The sequence below is a fragment of the Poecilia reticulata genome, chromosome 11 (genome assembly GCF_904066995.2).
Source record: "Poecilia reticulata chromosome 11, P_reticulata-male-v2, whole genome shotgun sequence".
Classification (NCBI taxonomy): domain Eukaryota; kingdom Metazoa; phylum Chordata; class Actinopteri; order Cyprinodontiformes; family Poeciliidae; genus Poecilia; species Poecilia reticulata.
In genome coordinates this window covers 1,999,372-2,012,108 of record NC_088840.1, presented here as the reverse complement: position 1 = coordinate 2,012,108, position 12,737 = coordinate 1,999,372, and the positions used below count along the sequence as shown (strand labels likewise).

Here is a 12,737-nt window from a genome sequence, read left to right as displayed (position 1 = left end):
TTACATGATGTAATCCCTCTGCCAAATAAGATCTGAACCGGTTTAGTATCGCATCAGACAGTCCCACCTGTTTCACCAGCCTGTCAATCAGCATGTTATCATCAACTGTGTTAAATGCAGAAGTTCTAAACCCATCGCTGTTAAGATCTATTTCATTCAAAGCTTTGATCAAGGTTGTTTCTGGACAGAAGAGAGCTGAATATGTTTTCTCAATGGCCTTTGCAAGTTATAGTTATAAGTACATAGTTTTATTGCAGAGGTTTTCTCGTTAATGTAGCTTTTAGTGATAACTTCCACTCTACATAACAAACAGAAATGGTCAGAATCGATGGAGATGATAGTTTGAGCTTCTCCTATTCTCCTTTTCTCTGCATCCATAACATCACCCTCTGAGCTCGTTTGTAAATTAGAGCTGAGGTATTACTTGAATGTTTGAGATGTTAATCAGCTGCTTCTGGTAATGAAACAGTCCTCTTGTCATAACAGCTGTCCAAAGGTGCTGCACAGCCTCCAGAAACAAAGGGAATAATTTTATTTATTTATTTATTTTAAAAGCTAGATATCAGTCAGCAAAGGGAAAACAAATGTTTTTATTACAGAATAAATTCTGCTATCTTAATGGCAAGACTCAAATGGTTTTTTCAAGGTAGCCACAGGGTGCTTTCAGGACACCCAAAAGTAAATTTCAGGGAACCAACAGGGAATTTACAGGGTACTTACAGAACCTTCACATACTTACCTAGAACTGACCCCTCCCTCCTGATTGCTCTTCTTCAAAATGTTCACATTGAGAATATTAATTAGAATGTGCCTACATGGTCCAAGTAACTTTCCAGATACTTACAGGAATCCCTTTGGAATACAGATGAGGTACCTTGGAGGTATTGATATGATAGAGTGATATTCACAGGATATCTATTTTGTTTGTGCAAGGATAACGCAGGGCTAAAGGGGATTCATGTGGATATTAAATGGAAAAATGCAAAGAGTACTTCCAAGGATATTTGCACGTTTGCTTAAAGGTTACAACAAATGTTTGATCACCTCCATGCTTCTCCAGACATTGAGTACAGGGCTGCCAATGGGGAAAAGGCTGGATTATGAGGCGACTCGTGTTTATAATCTATGTGGTCATTCATTGGGCAGCTACAGATTACCTTTTGGGTAACGTAGAAAATCCTAAAGTGACTGACCTGCAATGTCAAATGAAGTGCTACTCTCTGTTTATAGTGTGCACAGTAGGTACCCTGTACATACTGATCTGTCTTATACAGTATATTGCTAACATTTTCTCTTAGTAAGGCAAAAATCTTGAGTCAATTGTGAGCCAAATTTCTGTGTTTCTTCCTTAGAGGGTGAAACTGCTTCTTTGTCTTCCTAATGAGCTCCTACTGGAGATGACAGCCATCTCATTCACCACCTCCAAACATAATTCTCTTGTTCATACCAATCACACAGACTATCCATGTAGCTTGTGCATGAGCGAGTGTCGACATTCGCTTCCCAAACACCCTGCTACAAAGAGACAGTAAACAGATACAGCACACAAAATGAGCAGTCAGGAATTTGCACTATAATTGGCAAACGGACAATTGTCTGTTGCTGAACTGTGACAAACACTGTTGATGAAAAACAGAGGGAAGCTTCCATTTGTTTCAACACTCTACCCCTGCTTAATAAAAAACCTGAAATAAAACAGACTATTTGCACATATTGAATAATTTGCTCAATATGTGCACAGACAGGCATATGAGTTCCAGTTTCAGTCAATAAGATGCTAAATGTTTTAGAAAGGAAATTTCCATACTGATGAAATTAGAATTGTGTGAAGATGTGGAATAATAATTCATTTTTCTCAATCGGAAATTAGATTTCTGGATAGATGATTTGGATGACATATGGTTTGTTTTCTCCAGCTGTTTCATCTCGGTGCTGGTATTAAATCTGATGGTGCTTCACGGTGGTGGTAATCTACAATACACTAAACACTTTCATTCATAATTATCATTCGTCACTCAGATTTTTTATTTTCCAGTCAATCATTTATGAGTTGTGTGTTTTTCTATACAGCCATGCCATTACTAAATACACCACATCAGCCTGCTGGTTTCTTTATTACAAGTGCCACACTGACATCTTGTGTACACAAAATGCCACTGTGAATGATGGATAGTGAAGTACTATAGAGTCAGTTGTCTGATAGAATAAATGATTGCATCATACTAATTAAAAGCACAAATTTGGTACTTGTAGCATATAGCTTCATAAAACCACATGCAGAAAACACACATTCCTAATTTCTAAGCATTATTTCATATCTGGATCCAGACGTCCACAGCAAACATTTTGTCTCAGATTTGTCCCTATTTACATCATTTCTTTTGCTGAATGTCAGAATGATGATAGAGAGTATTGTTTTATTAATATATTTAAATTCAAATATATTGAGCTACATTTCCTGAATATTTCATAAAAATGCCTTTTAAACCGTCTCATTTGGTGAAATAGTTTGCTTTTCCTTCCACAAGCTCCTCATGATATTTTGGAAGAGTTTTGTTGAAACTGGATGAGGTTTGAAGGCCTCCTTAATCACACACAGCTTTTCATCTCTGTCCCATTCATTTTCTCTAGAACTAAGATCAGTGACCATGTTTTGGATGGTCACTGCAAATCATTGACTTTGTTGTCTGTAATACATAGAGAACAAAAAGACTTTTGGTTCTTAGATCTCACACCCTACACAAGTCGCCTCACCGCCCAGAGAGATACGAAGGCTCCACACATGATGCCCTGCAGCTGTTGCTTGTCCTACCAACCAGAACTACCACTGTCCTGCCCCAAAATGAGGACACTTGTCCTAAACCAAGCCAATGCTCATCTAAAGCAAAATAGACGCTTCCTCAGCCACTAGCCAAGCGGCTAACTGCAAATGGTTTTCTTCACTGCTCTGAAAAGGCTCCCCTCCAGTCATGGCTATCTTAGTTTAGCCATGACTAGCTAATCATAGCTAATCTATAGTTTAGCCAACTAAGGTTTAGCTGGTCATGGCTTTGTCATGACTCCCTCTTTGTTAAGGAAGGAAGACAAAGGCTGCTAAAGTCCTTTTTTAAGAAGGACTAAAGTCAGAGCTGTATCTGAGCAGAGTAAATTGATTAGGACAAGACAATTTTAATATTGCTTCTGACAGTGTATTGTATTGATTTATGATGTTTAACAAGATTTATTGCGCTAAAGTGCTTGAGTGTAAACAGGCCACTGAGGCTGTGAGATAAACATTTGCTTAATGACAGGTAAAGTCACATCCTTCATTTAAAGTGAGCGTACTATCTTGTCCTCCCTTCTCACTAAATATCATATAATCCCTAAGACATACAGAAAGGGAACTTCATCTGAATGGGCGTAAAGGGAAGGAACTGCTCCCATGCAGAAGTGAGTGGCTTTGGCTTTCTTGTGAGTGTGTTGAGCAAACTCACCTGTGATTGTGGATAACTTTGATTTTACCTCAAAGTTTATATATTGTTTTTACAGAAAAATTTAGTCTTTATTATTATGTTATATGTATTAAAATAGCTTATTTTGCATTACAAAACATTAGTTCATCTTGTTGTCTTCAGTTCAACATGTAGTAGTTAACAAGCAAGAGCACAGCTGTAGGAATAATTTGACCACAGTGACAAACTCTTACAAATAAATGGTGTCTTATTTATTATATTTTCCATATTAACTTTAAGAGTACTTTTCTACACCCACTGAATGTTTGTATTGACAAAAACATGCATGTTAGTTATTTTTTATTGGAGAAACACTCGCTGTTAACTGTAACATGCGTTGTAGAGATCTCAGAGAAATATTTTTATTACCACAACACCAGAGAAAATGAAGTAATGAAAGATGTACTTTGTAAATGTAATTATATTGTATAATCTTGCAGTGTCTAAGCTGTCAGTGTTCAACAGCTACAGTGAGGCTTAGAGCAACAACATCAGCTTCCATCTTTATATAACATGATGCGACAAGCTCATTTTCCTCTTTGTCGCACTCCATTTCATTTGATTTCACAGCCAGAGGCTTTCGTGCTCCATCTAATGCTGAGAGGGTGCTGCTGAGGTTTGGGCGATTGATTTTACTGCTCTCTCACTGCGTGGGATAGCTCATGTCTGCAAAGCTCTTTGACTGTTTTTCTATCATTTAAAACAGAGAATCCATCCTAATAATCTGCAGCTCATTAATGCCACAATCTTTATTTTCTTCAATAAAAAAAAGTTAAACATGATGTCTTCAGCTATGCATAATATACACTGTATGTAACATATTTATAGTAAATGTGTATTCCATTAAGTGGTATAAATGTTTGGTTACTTTCAAATAAATCTACTGAGAGATTTGTTGTTGTTATTTTTACTATTTCTTTTATATGCTGTTTCTTTTTATATCCTTTAGAGCTGAGAGCCCTGAAGGAGTGATGTCGCCGCCTGCAGTAAATGTGCTGTTCCCAGGAGGGTAATCTTCTGGATCTTATGGATTCTGATGATGCCGACCAATGATCCTGTTGGTGAATTTTTCAAGTCCTTTTCTCAGAAGTCCTAGAGCTCCTGTGATCACTGGTATTGTTTCAGCCCTTATGTTCTACATTTTAATCACATAAATTTCCAGATTTTTATACTTTATACAGCTTTTCTATCATTTTCACAGATGTTTTTTTTTCCTGACAATTTTTAATAATAATAATAATAATAATAATAATAATAATAATAATAATAATAATAATAATAATAATAATAATAATAATAATAATTCTGTGAGATGAGAAACCTTTGTTGAGAAAAGAAGATATGATTCCTAAGAGCAGGTAAAATTCGTACCCGTTTCCTTCATGAAACATGAGAAAATGGTGTTTCTTGTATGTAATGGAAAAGGCCACTAGATGGAGCTGATGAATAGATTTATTTATTTATTTTTCTCCAGATTAGCCAGAATTTTATGAAAACATTTGTGCAAACTTTACCAGTTTTCCAGTGCCTTAGTTTAACTATGTTTATCATCCTATTGAACTAATATTAGTTGAGGGTTTTCTTAAAGTGATATTTGGGCCCATAAAAATCTCGCGATACCTTGCCGCTGTTACTTTCTTGAGCGCGTACGCATTTTTGCTTTGACGGTCTCGTGTGAATCCTTTACGTACAGCAATTGGCGTAGTACGAGCCTGCCACTCGGACTGGTTCAGTGAGTTGTTGGGAGTTTTTTTTTCTTCCAGAGGGAATGTCAAGCTCAGAAGTCCTGGCTGGTGAAGCAGAGGGGAACGGCGGCATAATGGGTGAGTTTTCTCAGCTTTGGAAAGCTGCTTTTTTGTCCTGGAGCTTTGTTTAGGACTGACTTTTTGGAAGTGTCTGGCGCGTTAGCGAGCTGTTTCCTAACTTTGTTGAACAAAATGCTGGAAAATATGTTAGTTGTCGTTACTTAAGCTTAATGCTGCTAAACAGACATGTTAGTGAGACATGTAGAAATGATTGGCATGTATCGCTGTTTGGCAACATGTCAGAAGCAACTACAGTTTCCTGCTTCTCTCTCTTCGTGTTAGAAACAGCTCCGTCACCGCTTTTTAGACCTTAAATTATCGGAGTTCTCACGAACCGTCCATTCAGAAGTATTATTTTCCGTCTTGGTTTATTGTAACAATGCCCATTGGTTGAAAATAAAGTCAGACTGGACTTAATAATTGAGAAGAGCTGTCAGGATCCACAGACTGGAGTAAGTTTAGCGATGTGCGGAAGCAGCGTTGTTCTCAGCGGTATCTGTGTCTCGTGCTTTGATCCAGAGGCTGTGCTAGGATCCTTAAACACGGGGGGCTAAACCCACCCATTAAAGACTTGAATACCATTGTGTTATAAAGTATTTTCTCCCTTACAGTTTTTGCTTTTTGTGTTGTTTGAGATCAAACTTTTTTTTTTTTATTAGCAAGTGAAAGTAACTTAAGTATTTAGAAATTTCAGATTTCAAGTGGTTTGTCTGTTCTTGCTTGCTCTGTTGTGAAAGTGTAAAAGCTTGTACAAGTCAATCTTTCTATCAAGTGTTTTTGAATTGGAATTTTTTTTTGCGTAACTGTGGGGTCTTTTTTATCTATTCTTTTCTGCAGAATAGTTTTAATTCAACAGCTTTGAAGGGTTCTCAAGCATGTTATGCCTGCTAAGGTCAACATCTCAATTAGGTTGAAGTTAGGACCTTAACTAACTTAACTAGGCCTGTTCATGACCTGAAATTCCTTTCTTATATATTCAGTTTTACCTGGATAAGACTTCTATGGTGAATAAGTTCTGACTTTGCAAACATTTACTTATTTATTACAGCCATGCATAGCGTCATCTAATGTAACTACGCTTTGTGTAGCCTGGTTGATTCACTGCAAGCCAGGAAACATAACTAATTAGCTTTTTTTATTCGTTTTTGTAAAATTTCATAACTTGGCTCAAAATTCGCATGACAGTTGGATGGAAATCGTTTCATGTTCCTAACCATATGAACACAATTCTGCCATTTAGGTGTTGAGAAAACTGGATACCTGATGGAACAGGTGTTGTTGACCAGCCTGATGGAAGGTGTCTATTGGATGGATTGCATTGGTTTCTGTTCAGTTCAAATTCAGTGACTAGGAACAGGAACACTTACACTGTGGTTTTCAGGAGTCCCTCAAGAATGTCGGTTTTGCTTTGAGCAAAAAAACAAAAAACAAAAACATTTGATTATAATTATTTGTCAGTTAGTAACTTTTGTCTCTTACGTTCCTACTGCTGTGGTATTAACATGGTTGCTTGTAAGCGACCATGTTGACTAAGCATTGTCCATCAGATGGCTTTCTTCCTGTTCTGCATAATATCCCATCTACCTATTACCATCCATGTCTTCTTTGTGAAGCAGCTACACATTGCTAAACATGCTAACTCCGCCACCATGAGGCAAGACGATACAAAGAAACCATGACATCTTTTATTTGCAGACGTGTATTACTAGAGAAACACCAGACATTCATTTAACAAGTGCAGCCGCCCTGCTGGTTATAGATAGTGAAGCGTAGAATTTGTCAGGTAGAACCGAGTGTGTGGTGTGAAACCATGTGGGAAAACAGGTCAGTCTGCTGCACTGGGGCAAGGCTCTGTGATGTCAGGTCAGGTGCATTACTCAAATGACAGCAACAAAGGTTTATGTTTTTGTTTAAAGACAATGACATTGATTCATCAAATGATTCAGTTAAAATGCTGTTAGGAGAAAAAAGAAGGAGCAATTCTGAGCCATAGTATGGAGGAGAATAAATACCCAGTTATATCATGGAAAACAGAGCTGGATCCAAACGGCATGCTGTGTGTGTGTTGTGTCTGTGTGTTCGTGTGTGGACTGATAGTACAGATGGATAGGTCAGGCCTCCTGCCAGCTACACACGGAGTATCAGGTGACACGGCGGGCTAATGCCAAGAGGAGGTGGTGGCTGAACCGGGTCGGGTACGCTGAGCCGGATCCACTGAGCTGGGTCGGGTCCGCTTTGCTCTGGTTGTTGGAGTGTAATCATGTCTCTGTGCATCAGAGATCATTCTGTCTCTACATGCAGTAACAGGATGGTTCACATCTACATTAGATTTCCTCCACCCAGCAGATATGATGCAGGTTTAGAAGATCAGTGTTGTTTACATTTGTTATATTTTTAATCTTGTTAAATTGGAATTCAGTTCAGTGTTTAGCTACAGTTTTTTCTATAAAAACAAAGAATCAATATAAATATTTTATACAGATAATCCATAAGTTTCTTGGCCATAGCAATGTAGGAAAGAGTCTGGATGGTCACATGTTTGATCAGACTCATCCTGCTCAGCATGATGATCTGTGGCTGACAACAGCTGTGCGATGCTCACCCTGGTTCATTCTGCAACACACAGCAGTTGAGACACAACAACACTGGGAGTGTTGGAGCTTTTCGATGAATCATGCCAGAATAATGAGAAAAATGGTTTTGGTATGCAAACACGAGTGACATGTTTTACAGGTCTGCGGATCTCTGCAAGGTACAGCACTTTACCTAATTATAGCTCCAAACACCGGCTGGGGTGTGGATCATGTTCTCTTCATTTCTGGTCATGTTTGGATTTCTTTAGGGCTGTGACTTACAATTATTTTACAAATCAGTGATTCTATTGTTAGTTTGATGGTTATTTGATTAACTTGGATAAAGATTTGGCTATTCCTTTTAACTGGCTTATTTTATATAACATTAGAAATACGTAAAAATGCAAATAAATAATTTAATTCCTCATGTAATAAGAAAATAAATATTTTATTGTCTGAGATGCAGAAACAGCATTCTAGACATGGAATGCTATTACATTGACCATTACCTCAATGCAATATTGAGCTAATGATCAATGTTGATCATACATGGCAAAGGATGGATCTGAGCCAAAAACAATAATTTTCAGCTCAGAAAATCAACATGTGAAAAGCTCAGCGCGACTGATTAGTTTTTTTTATTTTAAATGTCTGAAATGCAGACAAATTGGTGGCCTGACCTTTCCTGTTTATCCACAGTTTTCTCTCCACACCATTTTTTAAATATGTTTTGAAGCAGTTCTGAGGTAAAACCTGAAACTGCTGCTGTGCAATTTACTCAACAGGTTGTTGCTAGGTAACCAAAGAGTGCGCGAGTTAGATGATGCCACTAACCTTTTCTTAGCTAAGAGGTTAAGAGGTTGATCTTTGCCTACAACCCCCATAATTCTGTGCATTTCTGGATCAGAGTTCAGTCAATATTCTATATATTAAATGTTCTATATTTATTTATTTATTTATTTATTTATTTATTTATTTATTTATTTATTTATTTATTTATTTATTTATTGTCCAGCCCTATCTGTGGGGATATTTCCTGCCCCAGGACAGGCTCAGGATATCCGAAGTTTGCTGTAGGAGATTCATCAAAGAAATTTCCTGGAGAATCTGCTGTTTTTATTCCCATGTTAGGATGAAAATCCGGTTGAGGAATTCTGGGTGGTTCTTTGGAGCAGTGTGTGTTGGATGGGCTGAGAGGTTTGGATGAACCTCCAGAGCAGGAGGATGTGTGGAATGCCGGAGCTGTGTCAGGGTCGTGGGAAACTGGTTGGTGCGTGTGAGAGAACCTCTCTTCTCTCTGCTGCTGCTCACTGCTCTCTGGAGCTGAACCCAGGCAGACTCAGACTCAAGCTTCCGGGACTGCCCTCCCACATAGTTTCCGCTTCTTCAGCAGAGTGCACCTTGCTTTCTGATACGGCCTCAACGCCTTCCTGCGCTGATTGAATTTTTGTGGTAAAATCTTAGCTCAGGAGCACGTCCCATGTGTTCCTCTGGTTAACATGTCAGTGGGAGCTGCTGTTGCTGCGCAGCTTTGCTGAAACAAACAAGTCAGCTCACACACTCACTCTCGGATGACATTCACCAAACTCACTCATTTACAGATGGTTACAGACAGCAGCTTGCTGCGCTGCAGATATGGAGGCTTCTCATCAAACACTTTATGAATGTAAACTGAACTTTTCAGTCATGTTAGGTACAGGAGAACATGCTGTGTCTTCATTCTTATTTTTTGTAGAAATGTGCTTCTCTCTGCGGTATTTGCATGCAGTTTCAGTTTAAACTATGAGTAACGAACAGGAAGCAGTGTGGAGAGGGCCGCAGTAAGTACTCTGAAGCTGTCAGGTAGAAAGGCTGTTCTAAAAGTGGTTGAGTTTCAATTTAGAAACGAGTTAAAAGTCTTGCAGTCATACAAAAACACCAGAAAGCAGAAACCAAAGTGCTTCATTTAATTCAGTGTGAATGTATGTCATCATTTTTATAGCTGTGATACCAGAACAAGACATTTTATGTTTTGTCTTAAAGCTACATTCATAGAGTAGTTCTAAATACAGTGCCATATTTGCATATACAATATGAAGATTTGTTGCATTTAGAAACTTTGTCTCTGCTCTAACACGTCAAAGGAATGCTCAATAGGAGCACAGGGAGGAAGTCGAGGAGCTTTATCTGTCTCATAACTTAGTGTCAGTTTAACTAGTGTGTAAAAAAAAAAACAACAAAGAAATAAAAACATTATTGCTATATGCTTCAAATTCTGTAGAAATATTCATAAGTGTTCACAGAGAGTAAGGATAAAAGACGATTTGTTGTCCTAATTCTTTCCATTGTTCTTGTTTTTATGCGTCCTGGATCTGCCACCTTCACTGCTGCGTTGCTCTCCATCCATCTGCTCTCCAACCAGCTGTAAGTACATCACTCTTGTTTCAGTGAGATCAAAGATCACCTGCCCCAAAACTACTTTGTAAAAGTTAAATCTTATAGTGGATGGAAAAGAATACATGGTTTTAGTGTTTTGTTGTTGTTTTTTCCACCTGGACCACCAGCCACAGATACACTGGTACTGTTCAGGTCCAACCTGCGTTAGAATGGCCCAGTCAAAGTTCAGACCTAAACCCAACTGGGAGTCAATAGAAATTACTTTGAATCTTACAGACATCCAACCTAAGATTGAGTTATCTTGCTAAGAAAAATGAGCAAAGCTTTTGGTCTCCTGTGTCAAGCTAGCAGAAAAATAACCCCAAACATTTTCAGATGTCATTTTCACAAAAGTTGTTAATGTAATTTATGTGCAGAGGGCCTAAATACAAACTCACACCACACATTTCTAATGGTGACAAATTTGTTAAAGAGCGTAATTTTGTTCCCAGTTTGCCATAATCTTCAGCGTTGCGTTGGTCTAAGAGAAGGGACCTCATGTATAAAGCGTGCGTGTGCACAAAAAATGTGCAGCGCCATATTCTATGCACAAGTCGGCATGTATAAAACTTAACTTTGCATCAAAGTGTGCGTAAATATACTCACACTTTTTTGCTGCCGTGAAAATGTGCGGCAGCCACTCAAACTTTTTCTGTAAACAATATCAAACTACAAAGCATCAAAACTCACCTAAATATACTGAAACCTGACTACATTCAGTGTGTTTTAGACCAAGAAGCATCATACCCGATGTTTTTTCCATGATTTTATGTTTTTATTGCTTAAAAGTAAACGATGAAACTGAGCCGCATTTATCCCCAAACAATAAAGTAACGCATACATAAAATAAAGAAAATAAAAGGATGTGAAAACCTCACTAGAATGTAAATAGTACTTTTCCTCAGTTTTTGTCTCATAAAGATGTAACTCGTTGGTCTGTGCGCTGAAGTGTATGAAATGCATCAATGAGGTAATTTCATTCTCAATTAAAAAATAAAAACTGGGTTGGATCAGCAGATTAACTCCAAACAGGTTTGATTACTTTTTAAGGTGATTAAGGTGTGTAGTCAATCCTGAATACGTAGCTGTGCAAAAATGTGCTGCATTGTGGAGCGTTTTGGCTCTGATGGAGAACATCGCCAATGGAAGGATTCAGCGGGAGCGTTTGTACAGAGATCATATTTATCTTCAGTTGTTGATGGTTTATTAGTGTTTAGATTAATCCAGACTGATCATGCTGGAGCTCTGAGCAAAACTTAAAGAAGGAGCCGTGCAGTACCGGTGCAACTGCAGTCATCGAGCCGCCAGCTTTGTGAATGCGCCTTTCTGGACAGAAAGCATCTTTATTCTGCAAATGTACAACGTATGCACCTGATTCACTATTTAGAATAAACGTTCATATTCCCCACTGAAAGGACTTTTTGACATGCGGTCTGCCTTTAAGTCCCGGCTGAACGCGCTACTGTTCAAACGGGCATTTTCATAATTTATTTATTTATTTAATTTGGATTTTATTTTTTTCTTTAAAATGTATTTTTGTAAGGTGACCTTATGTCCTGAAAACCCCTTTTAAATAAAATGTATAATAATTATTATTATAAATACTCATACTGCTACAAACAAGGATGTCGCCATGGTTACTGCTTCAAGTGGTGGCAGACTAGTGGGTATTTATACTAATTTACATATATGTGGGTGGTAACATTGCAGACCAGCAGCTGTGCTCTATTTCCTGCAAATTAGGATTTATAAAGGAAAGGTGTGCGACCATGTGCGTGCGCACAGTTTTATGCATCCCATTTTTTTGGTGCGCCGCACTTTTCTGAATTTTTCCGTACTGAAAAACAGTACGAAAAATGTGTTCTTTTATGCATGAGGCCCCCGGTCTTTACTCATTATTTAACAATTAAACAGATGACAAAATTAAGTGTCATCTGTATGAAATGCTCCTTGAGATTTTTGAATGTCTGGTCATTTTGTCAACTGTAGTTTTTGGCTTTGGAGAAAAATTTAAATGTCTGTGTGTGTGTGTCTGTGTGTGTGTGTATGTGTGTGTGTAAATTCAATTTACAGCAACAGAAGAACCTAGAGGGCTATGTGGGTTTTGCTAATCTACCCAACCAAGTTTACAGGAAATCAGTGAAGAGAGGCTTTGAGTTCACTCTGATGGTTGTGGGTGAGTACATCTATAATCATCTGTGTTTGGTTGTCTACATGTTTCTGCATATGACCAAAATAATATCACAGAATGGTTTGTGTTTATTGTAACATATGATTCTATGTGATTATGCAACACTAACAGCTGCAAACAGAAAGTCAGCCTGTGGCTCAGATAACAACCTTTGCAGCTGTTGTTCCCCACAGAGTAGGGTAGGGCCATATGACCTATGACAATATCATGATATATGGAGCAGTTTGCCTCGATAATGATAAATGGACAATAACGCATGATG

At 38.0% G+C, this 12,737-nt stretch overlaps 1 protein-coding gene across 3 annotated transcripts in view; it reads left to right on the top strand.

The window, feature by feature from the left end:
• Positions 1–5,135: 5,135 nt before the first annotated feature.
• septin7 (septin-7) overlaps positions 5,136–12,737 on the top strand; it is a 30,868-nt gene continuing 23,266 nt past the window's right edge. For 2 of the 3 annotated variants that reach the window (XM_081612326.1, XM_081612325.1), the window contains exon 1: positions 12,316–12,460. In XM_081612326.1, coding sequence (XP_081468452.1) covers positions 12,331–12,460 — 130 coding nt within the window. In that variant the 5' untranslated portion in view covers positions 12,316–12,330. Of the gene's footprint in view, positions 5,315–5,403; positions 5,406–12,315; positions 12,461–12,737 lie in introns of those variants that run through there. The other variant, XM_008421248.3, reaches the window with a different exon arrangement.